Here is a 26,871-nt window from a genome sequence, read left to right on the forward strand (position 1 = left end):
ACCTTGACTGGAGGTCACTCAAAGAATTGCTAAAATCCCAGATGCTTAATCTCACTATTAACAGCCACACACAAATGATTAAACCCCACAGCTTCCCTTTCAAACCCTAAGCCAGGCTGGCTACTGGCAGGCAGGTCAGGGAGCAGAGTTTCATACATGAGCTAAGCCAGCAGCTGGGACACAACACAGAGAATTCATGGTGCACTTTACAGACTGACCTTTTCTGCTGCCAATGAGAAGGAAGCATCTTCCTTAATGAAAAGCATGCCTCACCATGGTACTCCACTCTAACAAAGACAGAGGAACTGTGATTGACTTCATTGAAATTCAGTCAACGTAACAAATGTTGCCATTCCGCTTTCCCACTGCCACTGGTGAATCCGCAGCAGTAAAGCCATAGCAAGGACTGATTTAATGCCTCCTTTGAATGCCTTCCCCTGCTAGGAATCAATGCAGCTTACAGATGACGTAGCTTTGTTTTGTTCAGGTGGCTGGGCAGGTGGCTCTCTGTTGGGTGGCTGGTGGAGCAGGCAGGCAGAGCAGTCAGTCTGTTTTCTCCTGTGTTTTACTTTCCCATCAGCTGCACTCTGTGCTGCACTGAGGCGGTGCACACCATGTACTTGAGCTGGTTTTGTGCTTTCCTCCAGTATCTCTGTTGCGGGGCTGGTGTATTTCTGCTGTGGAGACAAAACGATGCTGCTTAAATAGTGTTAGAGGCCTTAAGTGCATGTCATGTTCAACAAACGTCCAGGTTGTACGAGTCTCGTCTGTGTGTCTGTCGGTCCCATTGCCTCAGCCTTTTTATGCAAACCTTGTCCTGAGAACTAAATACAGTGTGACAACAGAAGGACAGAGTTCTGTGTCTGAGCGTCTTGCGCAACACCGTGTCCGTCTCCCTGTCTAAAAGGCTTTTGCAGTGCTGCTGGAATTACTCTGTTGTGGGATGGAGAGACTGCTAACATTCACCCAGCTCTGCTTCCCACCTGCAGCAGCTCACCAGACCCCTGCCATCCCCGGAGCAGGGCAGTGAGCGCTGCTGGGCCCTGTGAGCACATCCAGGGGAAGGAGGTGACAGGCTGTTAAGCAGCACTACTGCCCAAAATCGTGTCTTGGGGCTAACAAAACGTAACGCCTTGAGAATTTTAAACAACAAAAGCCTGCCAAAACCAGGTGGCTTTGGTTTCTTTTTTTTCCCGTCAGTTTAGGCCCTTCACCTGAGGGTGGCTGTTCACAGGGGGTTGTGCCTTCCCGAGCACCAACCTGGTCCTTCCTCTGACACTTGGGGAACAAGCCCAAAGGCCTGTCCCAGCCGGAGCCGAGCGGCAGCCAGGCAGTGCCTCTGTGCCAGTCCTTGGGGAGCCCTGTTGGGAAGCTCTACTCTGCTGCTGAAGCGGGGCGGGAGGGCTGCTCCCCGCGCTGGGAGGCATAGCCCACGGGTGGCCGGGATGTGCCTCTTCCATCCCCGTCAGCACAGCGGGGCGCAGGGCTCCGAACGGGCGACAACCTCAGACCGCGGGGCAGCGCCGAGCAGCGGAACTGGCTGCGGCCAGCGCGGGGCGGGGCGGCGCGCGCCAGGGGCGCGGCGGGGGCGCGGCGGGCGGACGGGCGGGCGGGCGGTGCGCGCCCCCGGTCCCGGCAGGCGCCGCGGCGGCGCAGGCGCAGGGCGGGCAGCAATGGCGTCGGGGTGCCGGATCGGGCCGTCCATCCTCAACAGCGACCTGGCGGCGCTGGGCGCGGAGTGCAGCCGCATGCTGGACTGCGGCGCCGACTACCTCCACCTGGATGTAATGGACGGGTAACGGCCGGGGGCGGGCGGGGCCGGGCCGGGGCCGCGGGTGCGGGCGGGCGGCCTGTCCCGCCCCGCCCGCCCGGCCGGCCGGGGGTAACCTGCGGGTGCGGGCGGGTCTCTCTCTTCGGCCCCAAGACACTTCGTCCCGAACATCACATTCGGCCACCCTGTCGTGGAGAGCCTGCGCAAGCAGCTGGGCCAGGAGCCCTTCTTCGGTAAGAGGCTTGTGGGGCTGCCGGCTGGGTCACGCTTTTGCGGGAGCGGCCCCGTGGCAGGACCCGGCGGTGCGGCGGCCCCGGCCGCACCGGCTGACGGCTGCCCTCCTGCAGATATGCACATGATGGTCGCCAGACCAGAGCAGTGGGTGAAACCGATGGCGGTCGCCGGCGCAAACCAGTACACCTTCCATCTAGAGGCTACCGACAACCCGGGGGCGCTGATCAAAGACATTCGGGAGAACGGGATGAAGGTGAGGGAAGTGCGCGGCACACGGTGCTCAGCTTGGCTAACCACCACGGTCCTGGCAATGAAAATCCCATCGTGGCAGTGCCAGGTGGTCAGAGATTGGCATCTGCAGCCCTAAGACTCCTCGTGCATGAAGCTGGACATCAGCTTTAGTTAAGAAAATAAGGAATAGTGTGGGCAGCAGAAGCAGGGGAGTCATCCTGCCCTGTGCTCAGAACTGGTTAGGCCACACTTTGAGTCCTGTGTCCAGTTCTGGGCCCCTCAGTTCAAGAAAGATGTTGAGATGCTGGAAGGTGTCCAGAGAAGGGTATCAAGGCTGGGGAGGGGTCTGGAGCACAGCCCTGTGAGGAGAGGCTGAGGGAGCTGGGGTTGTTTAGCCTGGAGAACAGGAGGCTCAGGGGAGGCCTTTTTGCTCTCTACAACTGCCTGAAGGGAGGTTGTAGCCAGGTGGGGGTTGGTCTCTTCTCCCAGGCAACAGTGACAGAAGGAGAGGAGACAGTCTCAAGGTGTGCAGGGGAAAGTGTAGGCTTGAGTTTAGAAAGAAGTTCTTCCTGGAGAGTGAGATTGGCCATTGGGATGTGCTGCCCAGGGAGGGGATGCAGTTGAGGTCCCTTGGAGGTATTTAATAAAAGCTTGAATGAGGCACTCAGTGCCATGGTCTGGTTGATTAGTTAGTGTTGGGTGATCACTTGGACTTGATGATCTTGGAGGTCTCTTCCAACCTGGTTAATTCTGTGATTCTGTGAATCTTTGCTTGAAGCTACCTCTGCTTGCTGAGCTTACACAGACACATAATTTATTTTCCTGGCAGTCTGTACCTGGCTCAGGCCAGCCCTGCTGCCATCCTAAGGTGCAGCTGGGCTTTGTCTTGCCTCTCCTGCAGGTCGGCTTGGCAATCAAGCCTGCCACTACCGTTGACCAGTTGGCCCCTTGGGCCAATCAGATAGACATGGCCTTGGTGATGACAGTAGAACCTGGTTTCGGAGGGCAGAAATTCATGGAAGACATGATGCCAAAGGTAATTTGAGCTTCTCTTTCCTTGTTTTTTTTTAACTGAGTTTAGAGCTAACTAACAGCATGGAGTGAAGAAACCTTGTCTGGGTGCATAGGAAGCCACACACAGCTGCAGCAGCAGAGCGTGGCTCTCAGTGCCGACATTTTTATGCTGTTTCTCAGGTTCAGTGGCTGAGGACACAGTTTCCCTCACTGGATATTGAAGTGGATGGAGGAGTGGGGCCTGATACCATCCATAAGTGTGCAGAGGTAAGGAGAGGCTGAAGTGGAGCAGCGTTCCCATTCGCTGTGCCCAGCAGCTTCGTTGTCTCTTGGAACAACGTTGGAGCTGCATTCTGACTGTTAGTTTTCACCCTTAAAATCTATTTGCAGAGGTCTAACCTTGTGCCTTTTTTAATACTGGCTTCTGAAGCCTCTCCTAAGCTGGAGAAGTTGTTTCTTGTATGTTTAGGGAAATAGGAACAATAGGAGAAGAGTCATAGAATTGTCAGAGTTGGAAGGGACCTCAAGGATCATCCAGTTCCAACCCCCCTGCCATGGGCAGGGATACCTCACACTACAGCAGGTTGCTCACAGCCACATCCAGCCTGGCTGCAAAAACCTCCAGGCAGGAGGCTTCCACCACCTCCCTGGGCAACCTCTGCCAGTCTCTCACCACCCTCATGGGGAAGAACTTCTTCCTGACATCCACTGAAACTCCCCACTTCTAGTTTTGCTCTACCCACCCCCCCGCAGTCCTATCACTTCCTGACACCATAAAAAGTCCCTCCCCAGCTTTCTTGTAGTCCCCTTCAATACTGGAAGGCCACAAGAAGGTCTCCTTGGAGCCTTCTCTTCTCCAGACTGAACAGCCCCAACTCTCTGTCTGTTTCTATAGGAGAGGAGCTCCAACCCTCTGATCATCCTCAAGGCCCTTCGAGTTCCCCCCTCTTTGGGGCAGAGCTGCCTTTTCTGCCCTTGATGTGTGGTTGTAGCATAGTGTAGCATCCCACACACAGCACTTAGAGCACACAGCAGCTTACAGTAGGTTCCCTCCTTGCCTGTTTTTCAGCAAGGAGACTCTGGAAGTGGTGGTGGCTTTGTGTTGTGCATGACTGAGTTGGTGTCTGATGTCTTTCAGGCAGGTGCAAATATGATTGTCTCTGGCAGTGCCATTATGAAGAGTGCAGATCCCAGGTCCGTCATCAATCTCCTAAGGAATGTGTGTTCAGAAGCAGCTCAGAAGCGCTGCCTGGACCGGTGAGACCTTGCCCAAGCAGTGTCCCAGGAGGCCCTGTGTGTGCAGGAGAGTCCTCCTTTCTCCTGTGTGAAAGGAGGGCTGGAGGAATTACAGGAACTTGTTGCTGCTGAACAGAGGAATCATTCCTGCGCTGCAATAAAGCAAGCAGCAGAGGAAACAAACCAGACCCTTGTGGGGCTGTCTTTCAGGGTTGGAAATGCAATGGTGTGAACCTGTCTCTTGATTCTCTGGAGGCTAATTTTTACAGCACAACCTGTAACACTGGCTGGCTGGAACTAAACTGCAGTCAGGTGGTTTTTTTTTTCTTGCTTGCTAGAGGAGTGTAGCATCACCACAGGCTATGTCCCTTGTGGAAGACTCTAATCAAACTGCCTTCTGCTGTCTGTGTTTTTTGTCATTTGATCTGTGCATTCCTACAAACCTTTTCCAGTCCCTGCATTAAATACCCCTCCCTCATTGTGTGGTAAGTCTCCTTTAAGCTGACTGTCAAGCAGGAGTGTTCTTGGGAGGAAGGTTGGAGAAAGGCCATTTTGAGGGAGGGTTAACAAATCCCACAGATGGCAGAAACGTTGCTGTGGTTTGCTTTGGCTGCAGACAAGTTAGTTGCCCTGCCTAAGTGAAACATCAGACAAGTCAGTGCAGCATCTTTACCAGGAAATGCCTTCTTACTTTCCTTTCAAAGAGCCTGTTAGGGCAGCTGTGGCAGATTTAGCCAGACTTGGGCTGGAGAGCTGGGCAGGAAGAAATGGAATGGAATTCAACAAGGGCAAGGGGAGAGTCTTGCACCTGGGCAAGAACAACCTCATGGAGCAGGAGAGGTTGGGGACTGAGCTGCTGGAGAGCAGGGAAGGTGGAAAAGACCTGGGGGTCCTGGTGGGTGGGAGGTTGCCCATGAGCCAGCAATGTGCTCTGGTGGCCAAGAAGGCCAATGGCATCCTGGGGTGGATTAGAAGGGCTGTGATCAGCAGGTCCAGAGAGGTTCTCCTCCCCCTCTCCTCTGCCCTGCTGAGGCCACATCTGGAATATTGTGTCCAGTTCTGGGCCCCTCAGGTCAGGAAGGACCTCAGGGCACTGCTTGAGAGAGTCCAGCACAGAGGCACAAAGATGCTGAAGGCAGTGGAAGATCTTCCTGATGAGGAGAGCCTGAGGGAGCTGAGGGCTCTGGAGCTTGGAGAGGAGGAGCCTGAGAGGTGACCTCATTGCTGGTGCTCAAGATGTGCAGGGGGAGTGCCCAGAGGCTGGAGCCAGGCTCTGCTGGGTGATGCCCAATGCCAGCACAAGGGGCAGTGGTGGAAGTTGAGGCAGAGGAAGTTCCATGGAAACAGGAGGAAGAATTTTTTCATTGAGGGGGACAGAGTCCTGGACTAGGCTGCTCAGGGGGGTTGTGGAGTGTCCCTCTCTGGAGATATTCCAACCCCACCTGGAAGTGTTCCTGTGTGACCTGCTCTAGGTTGATGCTGCTCTGGCAGGGGGGTTGGACTGGATGAGCTTTGGAGATCCCTTCCAGCCCCTAACGCTCTGTGTTTCTGTGATTGCTGTCAGTGGTGGGATTCCGTGGAAGAGTGTTGCTCTGGAACCCTGCAGGTGGTCCAAGGACTCTGTCTTGGCCCACAGGCTGTGTGCTGTCCCTGTGCCCAGGGCAGGGGTGAGATGCAGGGCAGGTGGGAGGCTCTGTGCTGCTCCTGGTTAGCAAGCCAGAGACTGCTCATGCCTGCAGCTGGCTTGTGCCTGGCCTGCTGGGGCATGTGAAAGGTGCAAGTCACAACACACTATAGGAATACCTGAGCAGGTCATTTTAGGTAGACCTGCCTCCCATGGCTCTAATCAACCTTGCTGAGTAATATTTGAAGGTATTTTGTATGGTATTTTTCCCTTGAAGCTGTCCCTGCAGAAGGGTTGCAAACAGGCTGGTGTCCTAGAGCCGATGAGCCTCCTTCTCCTCCACCTTGTACAGGATGGGTCACTGCCATCACTGAGCAGGTGAAACCAGGGCTAGTTCAAACAATCCAGACAAGTGTCTGAAGTGGGTCAACTACTGCTGTTTCCTGTGGGGTAACTGTGGTTTAGGCAAACAAATGTCTTTGCTTCCTCTTTCTACTTGCAACTCCATTTGAGAACTAGACCCACTGCACTGAAGCCATGGTGCAAAGAGGTTTGCCAAAAGCAAGCTTGGCTAGGAGAGGTAACAGCCCAGCTGGCTGCTGGGTGTGTTAAAGCAGCTCAGCTGTGCTTCTGGAAAGCTGCAGGGAGCCATGACACAGTGTGCACGGAGCAACAGTTGTGGCTCAGGTATCCAAAGCCAGGCTAAGCACCCACACAAGTGCTATGAAAACTTCCTTTAGGACTTGGAACTGTGTCCCCATACTGTTGGCAGCAGCAGGACAACAGATTCATCAGTGAAGCTGTTCAACATCTTATCAATGCCATTGATGAGGAGACAGACAGACAGACAGAGTCTGCTCAACAGGTTTGCTGATGACACCAAACTGGGAGGCTTGGCCGAGACCCCTGAAGGCTGTGAGGCCGTTCAGAGACTTGGACAGACTGAGAGCTGGGCAGAGAGGAACCTAATGAGGGTCAAGAAGGAGAAGTGCAGAGTCCTGCAGCTGGGAAGGAAGAAGAAACTGCAGCAGGACAGGTTGGGAGGGAATCTGCTGGAGAGCAGCCCCAAGGAGAAGGAGCTGGGAGTGCTGGTGGACAAGTTCTGCATGGGACAGCAATGTGCCCTGGGGGCCAAGAAGGCCAATGGGGTCCTGGGGTGCATTCAGAGGAGTGTGTCCAGCAGAGCCAGGGAGGTTCTCCTCCCTCTCCTCTGCCCTGCTGCGACCTCTCCTGGAATATTGCATCCAGTTCTGGGCTCCCCAGTTCAGGAAGGACAGGGATCTGCTGGAGAGAGTCCAAGGGAGGGCTGCAAGGATGCTGAAGGGACTGGAGCACTGCCTGGGGAGGAGAGGCTGAGAGCCCTGGGGGTATTTAGTGTGGAGAGGAGAAGACTGAGAGGGATCTGATCAATGTCTATCAATAGCTGAGGGCTGGGTTTCAGGAAGGGACAGGGACAGGCTCTGCTCACTTGTGCCCTGGGATAGGCCAAGGGGCAATGGATGGTAACTCCAGAACAGGAGCAACATGAGGAGGAACTGTAAGGGTGACAGAGCCCTGAAGCAGACTCCTAAAGAGAGGTTGTGGAGTCTCCTTGTCTGGAGCCTTTGCAGCCCTGTCTGGATGTGTTCCTGTGTGACCTGTGCTGGATTCTCTGGTCCTGCTCTGGCAGGGGGGTTGGACTGGAGGATCTCCAGAGGTCCCTTCCAAGCCCTAACATCCTCTGGTCCTCTGATCCTTGGGCCAAGCAGGTCTGTGTGCCAAGGGGAAGAAGTGTTGCTGGTGGCTCTTTGCTTCTGAAGGCCATCAAATTCAAACTATATACACCACATCTATAGAAATAACTTTTAATTACAAAAACAACCTTGCATCAAAGATTATTGTATCAGACATTGAGGCAAGATTCAAGTTTAAGACAAACCAGTGTTAAAAAAAAAGTGTTTAAAAAAATAATCAGAATGTGCAATAAACTACAATGTAGCAATAGTTTGTAGTGTTGAAACTGAACTGTTTGCAGATGCCCAGCCTAGATCTCCCTGCAACTGTGACCCCAAAAAGAGATTCAAATGGACATGAAAAACTGGGGCATCTGTCCAGTGCCATTCCAGATAGTACAGGTGGAAGGAAATTCTGCACAAAACCAGAGACTTCTATTAAATTGCCTTCAACTGTCCTACACAGAAAAACTTCCTGTTGTGGATTACAGCTACATTCAGTGTTTGATCTTTGTTAATGCCACTTGAGGTGGCAGGCAGATACATTCCAAACTTTGCTGTTATTTTGGATGCAAGTTTCAACAACTTGCTGTTGTTTCCTCACTGTGAACTCCCTGTGAAATTAAAAAAACTCTTACCCAGAATCACAATGGAAAGCTTTGGGGCTTTTTTTTTCCCCCCTCTATTGGTCTCCTAGACGTCAATCATCTTTTCCTTTTCAGCTAGTCACCAAATGTTGGCATACTTATGAGACTCTTACAAGGCACCGTGCAGATATTGGAATAAAGACTTTGTCTTTAACATATTAAAGCAGAATAAGATGAGCCTCATTAGCTACTGAAGGAGGAAGGAAGGAAGATGACCCAAACCAATAACTGGAGGAGCTGTGCCACTGATCTGACTCAACTCTTCCCCTCTGTGTCTCTATATTCACAGGGCTGAAGCAGAAACCTTACTGTCTTGAGTAGCAGATACATTGACTATGGAAATGCAGTGGTCTAGTTCTATCTTATTGCTTGAGGGACACCTCTATGAAACATGCCCTGGCACTACTGAGAGCTGAGTACAGATTGGAAGCTAGATGCTAGGAAGCTGCTGGTTCTCACCCACCCTTAGCTCATGCCCTGTGGGCATGCCACAGGGAAAAGATAATCTGAGCCTACTGCTTCTCCCCACTGCTGTTACAGTTTTCCTGTGTCCAGCTGAAGCTGCTGGGTAAGGTAGGCAGTGTGTCCTGCCTCACCAGACCCCACCAGACCCAGCACTCTGTTGGGAACCAAAGGGGACAGAGGAAGAGGATCCCTAACCAAGGTGGCAATGTGAGACTGGAAAAGTGAAGGCTGCCAGTGGTTTGTGTGTGCCCACTGCCCACACATGCCAAGATCAGACTTCCAGATGGAAAGAATTCCTTTCTCCTGGGGGGTTCAGGAAGAAGAAAAGTGTTGCTTTGGGATTTTTATCCTGCTTGTTACAAAGCAAGAAAGAAAAAAGAACCAAAAAAACAAACCCCACAAATAATACACAGGGCTGACGGAGAGGGTTTGAGTTGTGCTGTCAGAGGCTGTGTGAACGAGAGAGATTTCACCTTATACTTTTCTTCACCTTAATTGGCTTGCTTAGTGAACCACCTCATGCCCTGTCACCTTTGTTTTCTTGTGCTGCTGATGCCCAGGCAGAGGTTCTCTCTGTCTCCCAGCTCCTCAGGGGGTTGGTTGTGGGGCGGGTGGCCACCATCTGGCGAGGCAATGGCGGCGGGAGGCGAAGCGCAGAGAGAGTCCCTGGGCAGAGCTGCACTTGATGCTTCAGTCTGAGTCCCTGCTTGATCTTGGCACAGCAGAGCTTCCACCTCTTCGTCTTTCAGTGGGAAAACTCGAAGTTCCCACAGTCCAGACTGGAAGGAATCAGAAGGGTTAGGAGTGAGGGTGGAGAAGAAGAGAAAAGAGGGGCAGGGGAAGGGCTTTCAGTTGAGCATGGAGTGATTAGCTGTGTGCAGAAGGATCTGCTATCGAGGTACAAATGAGTGTCTGCCTTCACTCTGTTTGCAGGGCTCTGCAGATAAAAGAATACCCCTCTGCAAGGCACCAGCTGGCACTGTAAGCTGCCTTCATCCTGCCTGCAACTAGGAACAGAGCTGCAATTCAACAGGCACAGGAGAGGCAGGGGAAAGCTCTGTTCCACGTTGCCAGCCTGTCAGGATACCTGACCCTGTAGTCATCAGTCCTGTCTGGTACCCTGGCCAGCATCCCTGAGAACAGATCCTGCATGCTTCCAAGTGAAGCCCAGACAAGCCCCAGCTCACCTCCTGTGGCACCAGCAGGGTCATGGTGGCCTGAGAGGAGGTTGGTGTGAGGTGGGGGTTGGTCTTTTCTCCCCAGTATCAGGTGATAGACCAAGAGGAATTGGCCTGAAATTGTGCCAGGGGAGGTTTAGGTTGGAACAGGTTGCCCAGGGAGGTGGTGGAAGCCTCATCCCTGGAAGTTTTTGCAGCCAGGCTGGATGAGGCTGTGATCAACCTGCTGTAGTGTGAGGTGTCCCTGCCCATGGCAGGGGGCTTGGAACTGGCTGAGCCTTGAGGTCCCTTCCAACCCTGACAATTCTGTGATTCTACAATTAGGAAAAAATTCTTTGCTGCAGGAGTGGTCAGGCATTGGAACAGGCTGCTCTGGAGGTGTTCAGGAAACCTGTGGCCATGGCACTTTGGTACATGGTTTAATGTCCATGGTGGTGTTGGGTTGATGGTTGGACTGGATGATCGTAAAAGGCTTTTCCAACCCAAACAATCCTCTCATTTTGTGATTCCTGATCCCAGAACTGCCATGCTTGCCTCAAAAACACATGCTCTGTGTGCTGAGCAATGAAATCTTTACCTGTTGACAGACCTTGGGGGGCTTGATTCATAAAGCGTAGCACTCTAGTTCTGAGCATTACAGGCCATGGCTTGATGTATAAAGCATGGCTGTGAATTCATAAAGGCCTGCAGGGACAGGACTAGGGGCAATGGCTTCAAACAGATTTAGAGTGGATGTTAGGAGCAAGTTCTGTACCATGAGGGTGGTGTGAGACACTGGAACAAGTTGCCCAGGGAGGTGGTTGAGGTCCCATCCCTGGAGATATTGAAGGTGAGGCTGGACAGGGCTGTGGGCAACCTGATCTAGTTGGGGATGTCCCTGCTGACTGCAGAGGGGCTTGGACTGGCTGAGCTTTGGAGGTCCCTTCCAACCCAGCCCATTCTATGACTCTGTGTGATTCTAACAGCAGTAACAGTCTTAAATCAAGCTGTAAGCCTGGCACTGTAGTTTTCAGCATGAGCATTACCTTCAGTCCATGTGGACCAGGGTGGCAGCCTGTCACTCACCAGTGAGACAGGAGGCCATGAAGCTATGCTCAGCTTCCCTGAGACAGTGGTAACTGAGGGCCTGACCAGGCCCAGAGGCTGCTGGAAGCACTCACCTTCGCTTCCTGGCTCTCCCTGCAGAGTTGTGCAATCCCTGAACAAACAGAGCTGTGGGCTTCTGAGGTTGAGTGAGGAGGAAGCTCAGCAGTGGAGCTGCTCTGCTGGTCCTTCTGCACCGCTTCTTGGCTGTGTCGGCCGTCAGCGTTCTTGCTGCAAGATCTAGCGTGGGGTAAGAGAAGAGGCGAGCCATGAGAGCTACTCCCTGTCCTGCCAAATCCCCAGGAACAGTTTAGGGTTTCTTTTCTGGACTCAGTTTCCCCATACAAGCTATCTACAGGCCACACCTGGAGTGTTGTGTCCAGTTTTGGGCACCTGAATCCAAGAGAGATGTGGAGGTGCTGGAGGGAGTGCAGAGGAGGGCAGGGAAGCTGGGAAGGGCCTGGAGAAGAAATGTGATGAAGAGCAAGTGAAGGAGCTGGGGATGGGTAGTGTGAAGCAGAGGAGGCTGAGGGGAGACCTCCTGGCTCTCTGCAGCTCCCTGAAAGGAGGTTGTGCAGAGGTTGGTGCTGCTCTCTTCTCACAGCTCATTAGCCAGAGAAGAAGAGGGAAGAGCCTCAACTGCAGCAGGGCAGGGTCAGACTGGACAGGAGGAAGAATTTTTCCCATCCAGAGTGGTCAGGCCTTGGAATGTGCTGGGCAGGGAGGAGGTGGAGTCCCCAAGCCTGGCTGTGTTTGAAGGTGGTTTGGCTGTGGTGCTTGGGGCTGTGGTTTAGGGGTGAGCCTTGTAGAGTAGGGTTGTGGGTTGGACTTGGTGATCCTGAGGAGCTTTTCCAGCCTGAATGGTTCTGTGATTTCTGTGATATTTATTTAAATCCAAAGAGCAGGGGAGAGCACAGGTGGTTCTTGACAACCCTGTTGTCACCATCTAAAGCACAGCCTGCTATGTGGAGGAGCTAACCAGACAGCACAGGGCTGGAACAGACACCCTCCCAGTGTGGAGCAGCTGGTGGTTGGTTCCACTCCTGTGCCATGCTCCACATGCTCACCAGAACTGCAGTTGTGGGCAAGGGAAGTGAGTGGGCCCTGGGCTGTTCCCACTCTGGAGAATGTGGAGTCCAAACTGCACTGTCAGCAAACTGTGCCAATGTAACTCAAGGAGAAACAGCAGGACCTTGGGCTCCCTCTTCCCACATCTGCTCTGCACTCATCTCCAAAGCAGTCAAAATGTTGTAAGTTAGAAGATGGAAAATGGTGATCTGGCCTTTAATGCAAATTTGAACTTGATATAGAACACTGGCACCATGGATTGAAGCTTGAGGAGGGCAGGTTAAGACTGAAGATTAGGAAGAAGTTCTTTGTAGTGAGGGTGAGGAGAGACTGCAACAGGTTGCCCAGGGATGTTGTGGATGTGCTCCCCTGTGGTTGTTCAAGGCTAGGCTGGATGAGGCCTTGAGCAACCTGAGCTGGTAGGAGGTGTCCCTGCCCATGGCAGGGGGTTGGAACTGGATGACCTTCAAGGTCCCTTCCAACCAAAACTATTCTGTGAATCTTAAATCATCTGGGTCAGGGCAATCCCAGGCACTGATAGAGGCTGGGCAGGGACTGGCTGGAGAGCAGCCCTGAAGAAAAGGCCTTGGGGGTGCTGGGGGAGGAGAAGCTCAGCAGGAGCCAGCAGTGAGCACTTGCAGCCCAGAGAGCCAAGCAGAGCCTGGGCTGCAGCAAGAGAAGTGTGGCCAGCAGGGCCAGGGAGGGGATTCTCCCCCTCTGCTCCACTCTGCTCAGACCCCACCTGGAGCTCTGGGTCCAGTTCTGGAGCCTCTGTTCCAGGAAGGATCTGGAGGTGCTGGAAGGTGTCCAGAGAAGGGCCATGAGGATGAGCAGAGGGCTGGAGCTGCTCTGCTCTGGAGACAGCCTGAGAGAATTGGGGTTGTGCAGTCTGGAGAAGAGAAGGCTCTGAGGAGACCTTCTTGTGGCCTTCCAGGATCTGAAGGGGGCTCCAAGAAAGCTGGGGAGGGACTTTTGAGGGTGTCAGGGAGTGATAGGACTGGAGGGAATGGAGCAAAAGTAGAAATGAGGAGATTGAGATTAGATGTTAGGAAGAAGTTGTTCCCCATGAGGGTGGTGAGACACTGGCAGAGGTTGCCCAGGGAGGTGGTGGAAGCCTCATGCCTGGAGGTTTTTGCAGCCAGGCTGGATGTGGCTGTGAGCAACCTGCTGTAGTGTGAGGTGTCCCTGCCCATGGCAGGGGGCTTGGAACTGGCTGAGCCTTGAGGTCCCTTCCAACCCTAACAATGCTATGACTCTATGATTCTAAATGCCAGGGGGCAGTTTGGCCCTGCTCCTATCTGTGGCTGTTTTACTTCTGAATTCAAACAGCATCAAGATTTTCCCAAGGAGTTCAGAATGAGTTCCAGAGTTAAGGGCACATATGGAACTTGTACTTCCCAGTACATTTTCTAAAGCTTAGGTTCAAATTGCTTAAAATATAATTCCTTAAAATGGTTTAACTCTAATTTTGTTCTGCATTAAAAAACACACAAACAAATAAGTTATTTTTGCATATTGATTCATGGTGTCATGGTTCACTTTCAGCGAAGAGCAGACACAAGCAGATGATAAATAGCACAAAAAATTTACCCCAGCATTTGCAGAATGCTTTTTTGTCCTGGCAGATTCTGAAGTGGGTATAAATGGATATAAACTCCAGCACAGGAGGTTCCACCTCAACATGAGGAGGAACTTCTTCCCTGTGAGGGTGACAGAGCACTGGAACAGGCTGCCCAGAGAGGTTGTGGAGTCTCCTTCTCTGAAGCCTTTGCAGCCCTGTCTGGATGTGTTGCTGTGTGACCTGTGCTGCGTTCTCTGGTCCTGCTCTGGCAGGGGGGCTGGACTGGATGATCTTGGAGGTCCCTTCCAACCCCTAACATCCTCTGATCCTGTGATCCTGTTAAGTGATTGTGGGAATCATGGAATGAGAGCCAAACTGCAGATAGAGGTTTATGATGTTCACTATGGGATGCACTGCTTTTTGCAAGACTTTTAGGAGTCAGGCTGCTGAGTTTTGCCCCAGCCAGGCAGCCTGTGAGAATGAACTACAACATCTGCAGGACTTTGAGGGGTCAGGCTGCTGAGTTTTGCTCCAGCCAGCCTGTGAGAATGAACTATGACATCTGCAGGACTTTGAGGGGTCAGGCTGCAAAGTTTTGCTCCAGCCAGGCAGCCTGTGAGAATGAACTATGACATCTGCAGGACTTTGAGGGGTCAGGTTGCTGAGTTTTGCCCCAGCCAGCCTGTGAGAATGAACTATGACATTTGGAAGCAAAGGTCCCTGGCACAACCCAAGACCCTTGGGCAGCGAGTCTCTGAATGCAGTGGACTTTAACCTAAAGGGAGTGAAGAAGGGCTCAGGTTACAGTGAGTGGCTAAAGTCTCAATGCCTGGGAGTGGCACACACTAGCAGAGCTGTGTGCTCAGTACAAAAGTAAGACTTACTAAACCCAGCTCACTGACTGCCAGATCTCTGTAGCACTTTGGAACTGCCTTTCCTTTCCAGCCACAGAGCCAAACGTCCCTGGCACTGTCCCTGAGGAGCTAATTCATGAAGAGTGCTCTCATTTTCCAACCTCTCTGTACCAGCATGTCTGAACCTGCCGCAGCCACAAGCAGGAGCAGTGGTTGAGAAGGAAAGCTCTTATCAAGGTCAATACACCTGCCTGCTGTTCCTCCTGGGCCAGCGGCTCTGCTCCCACAGCGACCACCTTGCTCGCTCTCTTTCTTCGTACTTGGTGTGGCGTAGGGAGAAAGCTTCATCTGACAGATCTTCCACCTGCAACACAGCACAGGGAGGGCTGCTGCCACAATCAGGAACACCACAAGAAACAAGCAGCCAGTGCTCTCTATCATCCTGCAAAGGTTCACCAAACACACAGCCAATGTTCTCTATCATCCTGCAAGGGTTCACCAACACAATGTTCTCTATCATCCTGCAAAGGTTCACCAGACAGCCAATGTTCTCTATCATCCTGCAAAGGTTCACCAAACACACAGCCAATGTTCTCTATCATCCTGCAAAGGTTCACCAAACACAATGTTCTCTATCATCCTGCAAAGGTTCACCAAACACAATGTTCTCTATCATCCTGCAAAGGTTCACCAAACACAATGTTCTCCATCATCCTGCAAAGGTTCACAGGATCAGAGGATGTTAGGTATTGTAAGGGACCTCCAGAGATCATCCAGTCCAACCCCCCTGCCAGAGCAGGACCAGAGAATCCAGCACAGGTCACACAGGAACATATCCAGACAGGGCTGCAAAGGCTCCAGAGAAGGAGGCTCTACAACCTCTCTGGGCAGCCTCTTCCAGTGCTCTGTCACCCTCACAGTGCAGAAGTTCCTCCTCATGTTGAGGTGGAACCTCCTGTGCTGCAGTTTCCATCCATTGCCCCTTGTCCTATCCCTGGGCACAACTGAGCAGAGCCTGTCCCTCTCCCTTCCTTCCTGACCCCCAGCCCTCAGCTATTGATAGACATTGATCAGATCCCCTCTCAGTCTTCTCCTCTCCACACTAAACAGCCCCAGGGCTCTGTGCCTCTCCTCATAAGGCTGTGATCCAGTCCCTCAATCATCCTCATCAAAGGCTCACCAAACACACAGCCAATGTCCTCTATCATCCTGCAAAGGTTCACCAAACACATGAAGGCACATCAACATCCATGCATTCAGCTTCCATCCTCACTGGAGCTCTGGTGTAAGGGATGCTGTCACTCTCACTTGATTTCTTTACATGTCTGTGGTTGATCTCAATGGATACAGAAATTATACCTCCCACCCAGGCCCCCCTTGCCTGCACCTAACACATTTTTCCCAGTGGTGAGAGGCAGAAAATTAAGAGGACAAGTATTCATTTGCAAATCAAGGCAGTGTTAAAAGCACATAACAAAGACAAGCAAAAATTCCAGAGACTGCTTTAGGAGGAGGCTGGAAGGGAGCAGGATTTGCCAGGTGCTCTTCAGGCATGGAGAAATAGGTCTGAGATCACCAAGGACTTTGATAGCCCCACATGGAGAGGAACTCAGCAAACCTGAGGTGCTGCATTCCTGCCAGGAAGCCAAGCAGCAAATGGCTTCTGCCTTGAAAAGACCATTTCTGAGCAAATGATTTGCATGACTTAGGCACTAATGTGAGCACTTCTTTGACTGCTCCTGGGCAAGCAAGAGCCAGCAGCTTAGGTAGAGCACAGATGTAGCTCTTGCATCTGCATTCCTCCCTTGGCACCACACCTGCACCTTTGTTCCTCAGACTGCTAAGGCTGGGTAAGAGCACTCTGCTGCCCTTCCCCCGTGCTCACAGAATCACAGAACGTTAGGGGTTGGAAGGGACCTTGAAAACTCATCCAGTCCTACCCCCCAGCCAGAGCAGGATCACCTAGAGCAGGTCACACAGGGCAAGCTGCTGGCTGGACGCCTCCAGCAGAGCTCAGAGGTATTCCCAAGTGCTTCGAAGCATTCAACCTCTTCAAAGTTCACCTAAAAAGCTAAGCTTGGTGAAATCATAGAGTGTTGCAGCCATGGCTTTTATGCCAGCCTCTCCCAACTCAACAAGCAGAGAAATTCTAGGAAAGAACAATTCCTGAGCATAGGAGCTGAAAGGCTGCACTGCCAGACCAGTACCAGAAAAGAATTATACCAATAAGCCACAAAACTGATTCAGGGAGAGGAACATCTTCCTGATGAGGAGAGCCTGAGGGGGCTGAGGGCTCTGTAGCTTGGAGAGAGGTGACCTTATTGCTGGTGCTAAAGATGTGCAGGGGCAGTGCCCAGAGGCTGGAGCCAGGCTCTGCTGGGTGATGCCCAATGCCAGCACAAGGGGCAGTGGTGGAAGTTGAGGCAGAGGGAGTTCCATGGAAACAGGAGGAAAAATTTTTTCCCTGTGAGTGTGACAGAGGCCTGGAAGAGGCTGCCCAGGGCGGTTGTGGAGTCTCCCTCTCTGGAGATATTCCAACCCCACCTGGATGTGTTCCTGTGTGACCTGTTCTAGGTGTTCCTGCTCTGGCAGGGGGGTTGGACTGGATGAGCTTTGGAGGTCCCTTCCAGCCCCTAACACTCTGTGATTCTGTGATAATCAGGGAATCATGAAAATGGATTGGAATTTTTCCTCTAAAACAAAATCCCCAGTGGTGCAACCCAAGTGACACCATCTAGCTTCTAACAGAAAATGCAGAACCAAGTGCAGAGTCCTCACTGCAGTGCCAGACAGAACCACACAGAACAGGTTACATTGGTAGCTGGAAGTCCTCCACTCCAGGCAACTCCCAGCTCTCAGGTTGTCCTGGGAGAAACCATGCTTTTATCAACCCTTGTAGCACTGAGGTAGTTCTTGAGCATCCTGGGGACAAGTGAAATGCACTCATTCTGCTGCAAAATGTCTGGCAGTAGCACTGGGCTTGCCACAGAGTACAGCTCTGTTGGTGACATGGAGAGTGGCACTGAGGCACTCTCAGCACCAAGCTGTGTGGTGCAGCTGACAGCTGGAGGGAAGGGATCCATCCAGAGGGACCTGGACAGGCTGCAGAGCTGGGCCCAAGCCAACCTCAGGAGGTTCAACAAGACCAAGTGCAAGGTCCTGCAGCTGGGTCAGGACAATGCCAGGCACTGATAGGGGCTGGGCAGGGACTGGCTGGAGAGCAGCCCTGAAGAAAAGGCCTTGGGGGTGCTGGGGGAGGAGAAGCTCAAGAGGAGTCAGCAGTGAGCACTTGCAGCCCAGAGAGCCAAGCAGAGCCTGGGCTGCAGCAAGAGAAGTGTGGCCAGCAGGGCCAGGGAGGGGATTCTCCCCCTCTGCTCCACTCTGCTGAGACCACACCTGGAGCTCTGTGTCCAGTTCTGGAGCCTCTGTTCCAGGAAGGATCTGGAGGTGCTGGAAGGTGTCCAGAGAAGGGCCATGAGGATGAGCAGAGGGCTGGAGCTGCTCTGCTCTGGAGACAGATTGAGAGAGTTGGGGCTGTTTAGTACAGAGAGGAGAAGGCTCTGAGGAGACCTTCTTGTGGCCTTTCAGGATCTGAAGGGGGCTACAGGAAAGCTGGGGAGGGACTTTTGAGGGTGCCAGGGAGTGATAGGACTGGGGGGAATGGATCCAAGATACACGAGGGGAGATTGAGATTAGATGTTAGGAAGAAGTTGTTCCCCATGAGGGTGGTGAGACACTGGCAGAGGTTGCCCAGGGAGGTGGTGGAAGCCTCCTGCCTGGAGGTTTTTGCAGCCAGGCTGGATGTGGCTGTGAGCAACCTGCTGGAGTGTGAGGTGTCCCTGCCCATGGCAGGGGTTTGGAACTGGCTGATCCTTGAGGTCCCTTCCAACCCTGACAATTCTGTGATTTCCAACCCAGGCAGCAGGACATGAGCTATGGTGCCACAACACAATTTGATGTGGTCAGCGTAAAGGGTCCCAAAGACTTCACTGCTACCTGAACCAGCCACAGGACCTCCTTCCTAGGACTGTAGCTGCCTAACTCCCCTTCCAACTACAGCTACCTGAAGGAAGGTTGTAGCCAGGTGGGGTTTGGTGTCTTCCTCCAGGCAACAGTGACAGAACAAGAGGACACAGTCTCCAGCTGCACCAGGGGAGGTTTGGGCTGGAGGTGAGGAAGAAATTCTTCCCAGCAAGAGAGCTTGGCCATTGGGATGTGATGCTCAGGGAGGTGGTGGAGTCACCATCCCTGGAAGTGTTTCAAAGCAGCCTGGATGAGGCACACAGTGCCATGGGTGAGTTGATTGGATGGTGTTGGGTGAGAGGTTGGACTGGATGATCTTGAAGGTCTTTTCCAATCTGGTTAATTCTGTGATTCTTCAGCCCAGACCTCTACAGGAACCTTCAGACAAACAGGCCTGCCTTGTTTGCCCATCTCATGACTGCTTTTGGAAGAGTCCTTGCTTTTATTTATTTATGTTAAACACAAACCACTTTGTTAGCTGCTGGTTTCCTTTCATGCAAGTCAACTTAATGGGTTTCCTGCTCTCTGGAATTTGCCAGCTCTGTCACTTGGATGGTATTGGGCTGCATCTCAGCTGGGATTCTGTCTCTCCAAGGTCAGTGATGTACAGCGTAAAAGTGAGAATTTGATGAACTACAAAATGCTATTCCCTCAGGGACAATTCAGCATTTTTCTGCCCGCTCAGATTTCCTTTGAAGTGGGAACAAAAGATAATTTGAAAGGAAAAACATAAAAGACTTTAAAAATACTTTTTGTTTTAGCAAAATGCCAAAACTTTCCATGCTGGGAAGCGACTTGATTTGTAACAAAGCTTCCTTTTCAAACTCCAAAGTCCACATTCCTCTTGCAAGGAGAGAGTTTTGAGGACTCCAGAAAGAAGCCTTACTGTTCTCCTTTTCCACAGCTGCTGATAGGAGATGTAACTGCTTGTTTATTGACAAGGAATTTCATAGAATCATAGAATCAGTCAGGGTTGGAAGGGACCACAAGGATCAGCCAGTTCCAACCCCCCTGCCATGGGCAGGGACACCTCACACTAGATCAGGCTGGCCAGAGCCTCATCCAGCCTGGCTGCAAACACCTCCAGGGATGGGGCCTCAACCACCTCCCTGGACAACCCATTCCAGGCTCTCACCACCCTCATGGGGAAGAACTTCTTCCTCACATCCAATCTGAATCTCCCCACTTCTAGTTTTGCTCCATTCCCCCCAGTCCTATCACTCCCTCACACCCTCAAAAGTCCCTCCCCAGCTTTCTTGTAGGCCCCCTTCAGACCCTGCAAGGCCACAAGAAGATCTCCTCAGAGCCTTCTCTTCTCCAGACTGAACAGCCCCAACTCTCTCAGTCTGTCCTCATAGGAGAGGTGCTCCAGCCCTCTGCTCATCCTGGTGGCCCTCCTCTGGATACCTTACAGCATGTCCAGATCCTTCCTGGAACAGAGGCTCCAGAACTGGACCCAGAGCTCCAGGTGTGGTCTCAGCAGAGTGGAGCAGAGGGGGAGAATCCCCTCCCTGGCCCTGCTGGCCACACTTCTCTTGCTGCAGCACAGGCTCTGCTTGGCTCTCTGGGCTGCAAGTGCTCACTGCTGGCTCCTCTTGAGCTTCTCTTCCCCCAGCACCCCCAAATCCCTCTCTTCAGGGCTGCTCTCAAGCCACTCCCTGCCCAGCCTGGATTTGTGCTTGGGATTGCCCTGACCCAGCTGCAGGACCTTGCACTTGGTCTTGTTGAACCTCATGAGGTTGTCATGGGCTCACCTCTCCAGCCTGCCCAGGTCCCTCTGGATGGATCCCTTCCCTCCAGCTGTCTGCTGCACCACACAGCTTGGTGCCATCAGCAAACTTGCTGAGGGTGCACTCAATGCCTCTGTCCATGGCACCAACGAAGATGTTGAACAAGCCTGGTCCCAGGACTGATCCCTGAGGGACTCCACTTGTCCCTGGCCTGCACTGGGACATGGAGCCATTGACAGCCACTCTTTGGGTGCAGCCATCAAGCCAGTTCTGTATCCATCTCGTGGCCCACCCATCAAACCCATGTGTCACCCCATTCCTTTGCAGACCAACAACAACATGCAGGACATTTTCTTTCGAACAAGGATTCTTTGTTCTAGGGATAAAAAAGAGGAGGGATAAGAGGAAAAAGTTGGTTCAACCCAGTCTCTGCCCTCTCCTCAGCTTTGTAAACCTTCAGCTATTTCCTCCAACCAACTTGAGGCTAATTTCAAGTTGCTATAGCTGGAGAAATTGGATATTTCACCCCTCACACACACACTCCCCCAAGGTTATTTGGAAAAAAGGACAAAAGAGCTGTCATTCCTGGCTGGATGGAGCTGGCAGTGATGCTGAGAGAAAGGACTATTAGGAAGGGCTGTTTGTGAGGCATGTCTAATGATTTCACTCAAAGGGAAAGGCTTCAAGCAAAGGAAGGTTTGGATCCAGTTAAGACACTGTGGCTTTAATGTTGAATAGCACCAGGAATATTTCTGAAAGGTTTTCAAAACAGCTAGGTCTGGGTCTTAGCCTTTGGCTTCAACAGGAAAAACTGAGTCATAGGCCAGGAAAACACTTCTGCAGAGCTAATTACGCACTGGATTAATCCAAAGCATTTCTCATTACTAAAATGACTACAAAACAAACCTGAACATCACTTTACAACCCTGCCATGCCAGAAACTTTAACCTGGACAAAACAAATTAAAACCAAAAGGAAAAGAGGAAAACCAATGCCACAGCCTCCCATGCCTTAAAGCAGTCACAGGCTGCAAAGGCGTTGCATGCAAAGGAGGAAACCCCAATGTGCTGTCTCCAAAAATGAAGCAGTTGTAGAGCAATTGCTAGAGCAGGGAGCAGATTAACTTTTGCGTTGCCTAACAATTAGATTTGTCCAAGGCAAAATGTCCAGAAACAAACATTAGGCACCCAAAAAAAAGTGTAAGCCTTTGAAACTCTCAATAAATAGGCTTGGTTTTCAGAGAGTGCTGAGTGCCTGTCCTTGAAAGTGTGGCTCCTGTAGAACATCTGATGGAAGGTGTCCAGAGAAGGGCCACGAGGATGAGCAGAGGGCTGGAGCTCCTCTGCTCTGGAGACAGACTGAGAGAGCTGGGGTTGTGCAGTCTGGAGAAGAGAAGGCTCTGAGGAGACCTTCTTGTGGCCTTCCAGGATCTGAGGGGGGCTACAGGAAATCTGGGGAGGGACTTTTGAGGGTGTGAGGGAGTGATAGGATTGGGGGGAATGGATCCAAGATACACGAGGGGAGATTCAGATTGGATGTGAGGAAGAAGTTGTTCCCCATGAGGGTGGTGAGAGACTGGCAGAGGTTGCCCAGGGAGGTGGTGGAAGCCTCCTGCCTGGAGGTTTTTGCAGCCAGGCTGGATGTGGCTGGGAGCAACCTGCTGTAGTGTGAGGTGTCCCTGCCCATGGCAGGGGCTTGGAATTGGCTGATCCTTGAGGTCCCTTCCAACCCTGACAATTCTGTGATTCTATGATCTGTGGCCCTACTCTCTTTGTAACTCTTGGAAAGCTTGGGAGCAAGTTTATTGCATGGATACTAGTTGTTGCATTTAAATGAAGAAAAGAGAAGGAAAATTACAAAGAGAAAGATCTCAAGTGGAAGAAATCCCTAATTGCTAGGCTGACAGAAGAACAGCTCTAGAGGCTTTAAAATCAGCCATGCAGAAGATAGGGAGAAAAGAAACTCTTACATAGGACCACCACAGGTTGATATGCAGTGGAAAGCCAATAAAAAGCTTACTTTGTATAAAAGCAGGGAGTACTTTTTGCTCTCTCTTGTCCTTAATGAATGATCTGCTGAAGCTTGCCTTGATTTCAGTGCAAGGAACAACTTCAGGAGTGTCAGAGTGTGAGTGCAGGAAACGTGCAGAGGCAGTGCTGCTCTTTGCTGTCTTTTTTTCACCCTCACACAGTAACAGATTTAACTCAGCCTAAAACCTAAAGCAAGGAAGTGGATGTGGCTGTGATCAACCTGCTCTAGTGTAAGGTGTCCCTGTCCATGGCAGGGGGGGTGGAACTGGATGATCCTTGAACCCTGACAATTCTGTGATTCTAACCACCTTTTCTCAGCACTCTGAAAAACATCCAAACCAATTAACAGGATCCCAAAAGAAAGGGGAAAGAAATTGGCAAAGGATGATTCAGACAAACAAGATCTTTAGTGATTTTTCTCTAGTCTGACATCTCTCTCATTCTCCCAGCAGCTGACAGACAATACAGAAGCAGTGGACCACAGCAGGAGGCCAAGCTGCTTCATTGTTAGCTGGAGTTATTTCCTGGCCAAAGGATGAATCATACAGGATCAGCCAGTCATGCCAAATGCAAATGTATTGCAAATGTATTAGCCCAGCAGCCTCACAGAGAGACAGAATCACAGAACATTAGAAGTTGGAAGGGACCTCTGGAGATCATCGAGTCCACCCCCCTGCCAAAGCAGGGTCACCCAGGGTAGTCTCCACAGGAATGCCCCTGGAAGTGCCTTCAGCAAAGTGCACCACAAGTGCTTGAATCAGGACATCTGTATGGGATCTGGAACCTAAACAAGAAATGCACTGAGTCCTCCAAGCAAGGCCCTTGAACCCCTGAAGGCAAATCACTGTTGAATCCCAGCTAGTAGGATGAAGAGACAGCAAGGAACAGTCAAGCCTCATCACCCAGTGTGCCCTTCCTGTACTGTTAATTATTCTCCAAACAGTTTAATTAAATATTCTTGCATGAGAGTTCTCCTCTGGGTGTAAATTTGACCTTCTCACTGCAATAGAAAGTCAGGCAATGTCTCCAGCTAGCAGAGATGCTACCAAACCAAAAGGCACTGCTGGATGTGACACCATCTGTGTCAGGTGCATAAGAAAAGGAGAGGACAGAGGAAGCTTTTCTCTTCCTTGTGCCCCAAGAGAAAGGATAGTGCCAAATGAGTACAACTGCATCAGGCAGGGAGCTGAGACCATGGTGCTCTCCAAATTTAAAGGTTCATTTCCATGGAGCAGGCAGCCACAGCCCTGGTAAAACTCCAAGGCAGCCAGCCAGTGCCTTTGTGGAGGGTGCATTTTCTACCTTGAGGAAGCAGCAAAATGATTTATGATGTTTAGTGTGTGAAGCATAACTCTCTGTACTGCTACCCAAATGCAATGCACCTAAACCCCAGTTGGAAAGATGCTCTGAAAAGTTGTTCATGAACAGGTGTTGTGGGCTGGAACAATCCTCACTGTCAATCCAGGCTGGGGGAGGAGGGGATAGAAAGCAGCCCTGAGGAAAAGGCCTTGGGGGTGCTGGGGGATGAGAAGCTGGCCAGGAGCAGGCAGGGTGAGCTTGCAGCACAGAAGGCCAAGGGCAGCCTGGGCTGCATCCAAAGCAGCATTGCCAGTAGAGCCAGAGAGGTGATTCTGCCACTTTGCTCTGCTCTGCTGAGACCTCACCTGCAGTGCTGTGTGCAGCTGTGGAGCCCTCAGCACAGGAAGGACATGGACCTGATGGAGAGGGTCCAGAGGAGGCCATGGAAATGCTCAGGGGGTTGGAGCAGCTCTGCTGTGAGGCCAGGCTGAGGGAGCTGGGGGTGTTCAGCCTGCAGAAGAGAAGGCTGCAGGGAGACCTAAGAGCAACCTGCCAGGACCTGAAGGGGGCTGCAAGAAGGCTGCAGAGAGACTGTTTGCAAAGGGCTGCAGGGACAGGAGCAGGGACAATGGCTTCAAAGTAGAGCAGAGCAGATTGAGATTGGATATTAGGAACAAGTTGTGCAGCATGAGGGTGGTGGAACACTGGAACAGGTTGCCCAAGGAGGTAGTTGAGGTCCTATGCTTGGAGATATTGAAGGTGAGGCTGGAGAGGGCTGTGGGCAACCTGATCTAGTTGGGAATGTCCCTGCTGAGTGCAGAGGGGCTTGGACTGGCTGAGCTTTGGAGGTCCCTTCTGGCCTGGACCATTCCATGCTTCTATGATTCTGTGAAGGTATGAAGACAAGTCCTACAGTTGCAACAGTTGGCAGCATCCTATAGCAGAGACTGGAGGGAGATTAGAGATGTGCCAAGGACAGCAAAAATGGCAGGTTTCTGGAAAAGAAGCCACAAAGAGATTGGAAGGGCAGAAAAGCAGCCAAGAGACCAGACCTGTTGACATATTCCTACTGGGGGCCAGGAAACGACTCAACCTCCTGATTTGGGGAGAAAAGGGTCCCCAGATGCAAAGTCCAGGGACCCTTTCTGGAAGACAAAAAGGCAGATTCCTGTGTCTGGGGGAAGCAAGAGCAGCAGCTGATGTGCAAAGTTGGCTCAGGAGGCAAGTAGGAAATGCTGAAGGTTACCTTGTTCCTGACACAGCAGGAAGAAGTTTGCTCCCAACACCAGGAAAACGTACATGGAGAAAGAAACTGAGCTGATGTGCTAGGCCCACAGAGAAATGCCCACACATGGAAGAGTAACAGGTCATGGGAAGTGGCCATCAAAGAAAAGGATGAGAGAGAAGGACAAGATGGTACAGCACAGGTATCCCCGAAGAGACAGTTGGGAGACCCAGCAGCAGAGTGTCCAGGAACAGAGAAGGTGGAAACCATGGGAGCACTGACTGAAGCAACACAGCTACAGCTTCTTGAACAGCTCCAGGGATGGCCACTCCACCACCTTCCTGAGCAATGAAGATTAATGAATATTCTCACACTTCTATCATCCACCACAGAGTTGAGTAGCTTGGGACAAGACACATTTTTCACAGTCTGATACTTAATAGTTTGTTTTTGAGATGTGGAACTTACCAGGATTTGCATGAAGTCAGTGACTTTGGAAAAGAAAAACCCCAATTATCCCAATTATATGTTATATTATAATTAAAAGCTGGTGGTTTAATTAAAACACTGCCTACCTCTTCTTCATCAGCAGGAGATGTTTCTAAAGGTTGAAATTCAATGACTCTCCAGCTAGAAATGAGACAAGAAAAGACAAATTAATTCACCTAAAAGCTTCTTCATTATTTCAGCAGTGGAGATGACTCTTCTGTGTCTACACTACAGTTAGTTCCTCCTTTCTTCAGCACTGCTCGTGCTTCAAAATTGCTTTCAAGTCTAAGGTGCCTGAAATTGAAGATTGTCCTTTCTCAAGCCTAACCCCAACATGAATCCTAACCCTAACCCTAACCCAATCCCTAACCCAAACCCTAATCCTAACCCAAATACAAACACAAACCCTAACCCATAACCTAAACCCAATCCAAACCCTAACCAAAACCCAAACCCTAGCACTAACACAAAACTTAACCCTCACTCTAACCGAAACCCTAACCCTAACCCTCATCTTCACCCCAACCCTAACCCTAACCCACACCCTAACCCTCATCTTCAACCTAACCCTACCCCTCACCCTAACCCAAACCCTCACCTTAAACCAAACCCTCACCCTGATGCAAACCCAAACCCTAACCCAAACCCAAACACTAATCCAAACTCTAACCCAAACCCAAACCCTAACCCCAACCCAAACCCTAACCCCAGCCCAACCCCAGCCCAAACCCAACCCACACACAAACCCAAACTCTAACCCAAACCCAAACCTTAACCCCAACCCAAACCCCAACCCAAACCCACACCCAAACCCTAACCCCAACCCAAACACTAACCCACACCCAAACCCTAACCCAAAACCAAACTCTAACCCACCCCCAAACTCTAATCCAACCCCAAACTCTAACCCCAACCCCAACCCTAACCCCAACCCAAACACTAACCCACACCCAAACCCTAACCCAAAACCAAACTCTAACCCACCCCCAAACTCTAATCCAACCCCAAACTCTAACCCCAACCCCAACCCTAACCTCAACCCAAACCCAAACCCAAACCCAAACCAACCCAAACCCTAACCTTTCCTTTTCCCAACAGAGTCTTTCAGCTATCCACTATTGTCTTAATAACATTTTCAGCTTTAAAGACAAGACAAAAGCCAACACAAGGGGAGGTTTAAAACATGGAGGAAATGCCTTGGGTCATGTCAGGTAATTTGCTAGTAAGTCATTGCATTACAGCACAGGAGATCAGCCTGGTGATGTTCCTTGTAATGAAATAAATAATGATTGAAGAAGAGATGTCTCTAGAATTATGGACTGAAGGCTTACACTGCATGGGAAAATAAGCTGCTTCTGCTGGAGGAGAATGGATACATTTTAAAAATCTATGCTAAA

The 26,871-nt window shown here is 51.3% G+C and overlaps 2 protein-coding genes across 5 annotated transcripts in view; one reads left to right on the forward strand and one right to left on the reverse strand.

The window, feature by feature from the left end:
* The first annotated feature begins 1,673 nt into the window (after positions 1-1,673).
* On the forward strand, positions 1,674-4,823 carry RPE (ribulose-5-phosphate-3-epimerase). 4 transcript variants are annotated; one of them, XM_054381013.1, is made up of 7 exons: positions 1,674-1,795; positions 1,925-2,004; positions 2,119-2,258; positions 2,493-2,498; positions 3,087-3,272; positions 3,431-3,517; positions 4,389-4,823. In XM_054381013.1, exons 1-7 carry the CDS (start codon positions 1,674-1,676, stop codon positions 4,509-4,511), a joined length of 744 nt encoding a protein of 247 aa, XP_054236988.1. In that variant the 3' UTR covers positions 4,512-4,823. The 4 variants fall into 4 exon arrangements, with proteins under 4 accessions (XP_054236988.1, XP_054236991.1, XP_054236989.1 ...); XM_054381016.1 differs by having other exon boundaries at positions 3,087-3,167; XM_054381014.1 differs by lacking the exon at positions 2,493-2,498 and having other exon boundaries at positions 3,138-3,272.
* Positions 4,824-9,461: 4,638 nt separating this feature from the next.
* The window catches only part of KANSL1L (KAT8 regulatory NSL complex subunit 1 like), a 98,966-nt gene continuing 81,556 nt past the window's right edge, over positions 9,462-26,871 (reverse strand). The window contains exons 11-14 of the mRNA XM_054380879.1: positions 25,561-25,615; positions 14,930-15,042; positions 11,273-11,435; positions 9,462-9,713 (exon numbers count right to left, since the gene is read on the reverse strand). Of these exons, the coding sequence (XP_054236854.1) occupies positions 9,462-9,713; positions 11,273-11,435; positions 14,930-15,042; positions 25,561-25,615 (583 nt within the window). The remainder of the gene's footprint in view (positions 9,714-11,272; positions 11,436-14,929; positions 15,043-25,560; positions 25,616-26,871) is intronic.

The sequence above is a fragment of the Indicator indicator genome, chromosome 5 (genome assembly GCF_027791375.1).
Source record: "Indicator indicator isolate 239-I01 chromosome 5, UM_Iind_1.1, whole genome shotgun sequence".
NCBI classification, from domain to species: domain Eukaryota; kingdom Metazoa; phylum Chordata; class Aves; order Piciformes; family Indicatoridae; genus Indicator; species Indicator indicator.

Coding starts and splice junctions, on each gene's coding strand:
- RPE (XM_054381013.1), top strand. CDS start 1,674: ATGGCGTCGGGGTGCCGGATCGGGCCGTCCATCCTCAACAGCGACCTG. Junction 2,005..2,118: donor GGGCCAGGAGCCCTTCTTCG/GTAAGAGGCTTG, acceptor GCCCTCCTGCAG/ATATGCACATGATGGTCGCC. Junction 3,273..3,430: donor TGGAAGACATGATGCCAAAG/GTAATTTGAGCT, acceptor GCTGTTTCTCAG/GTTCAGTGGCTGAGGACACA.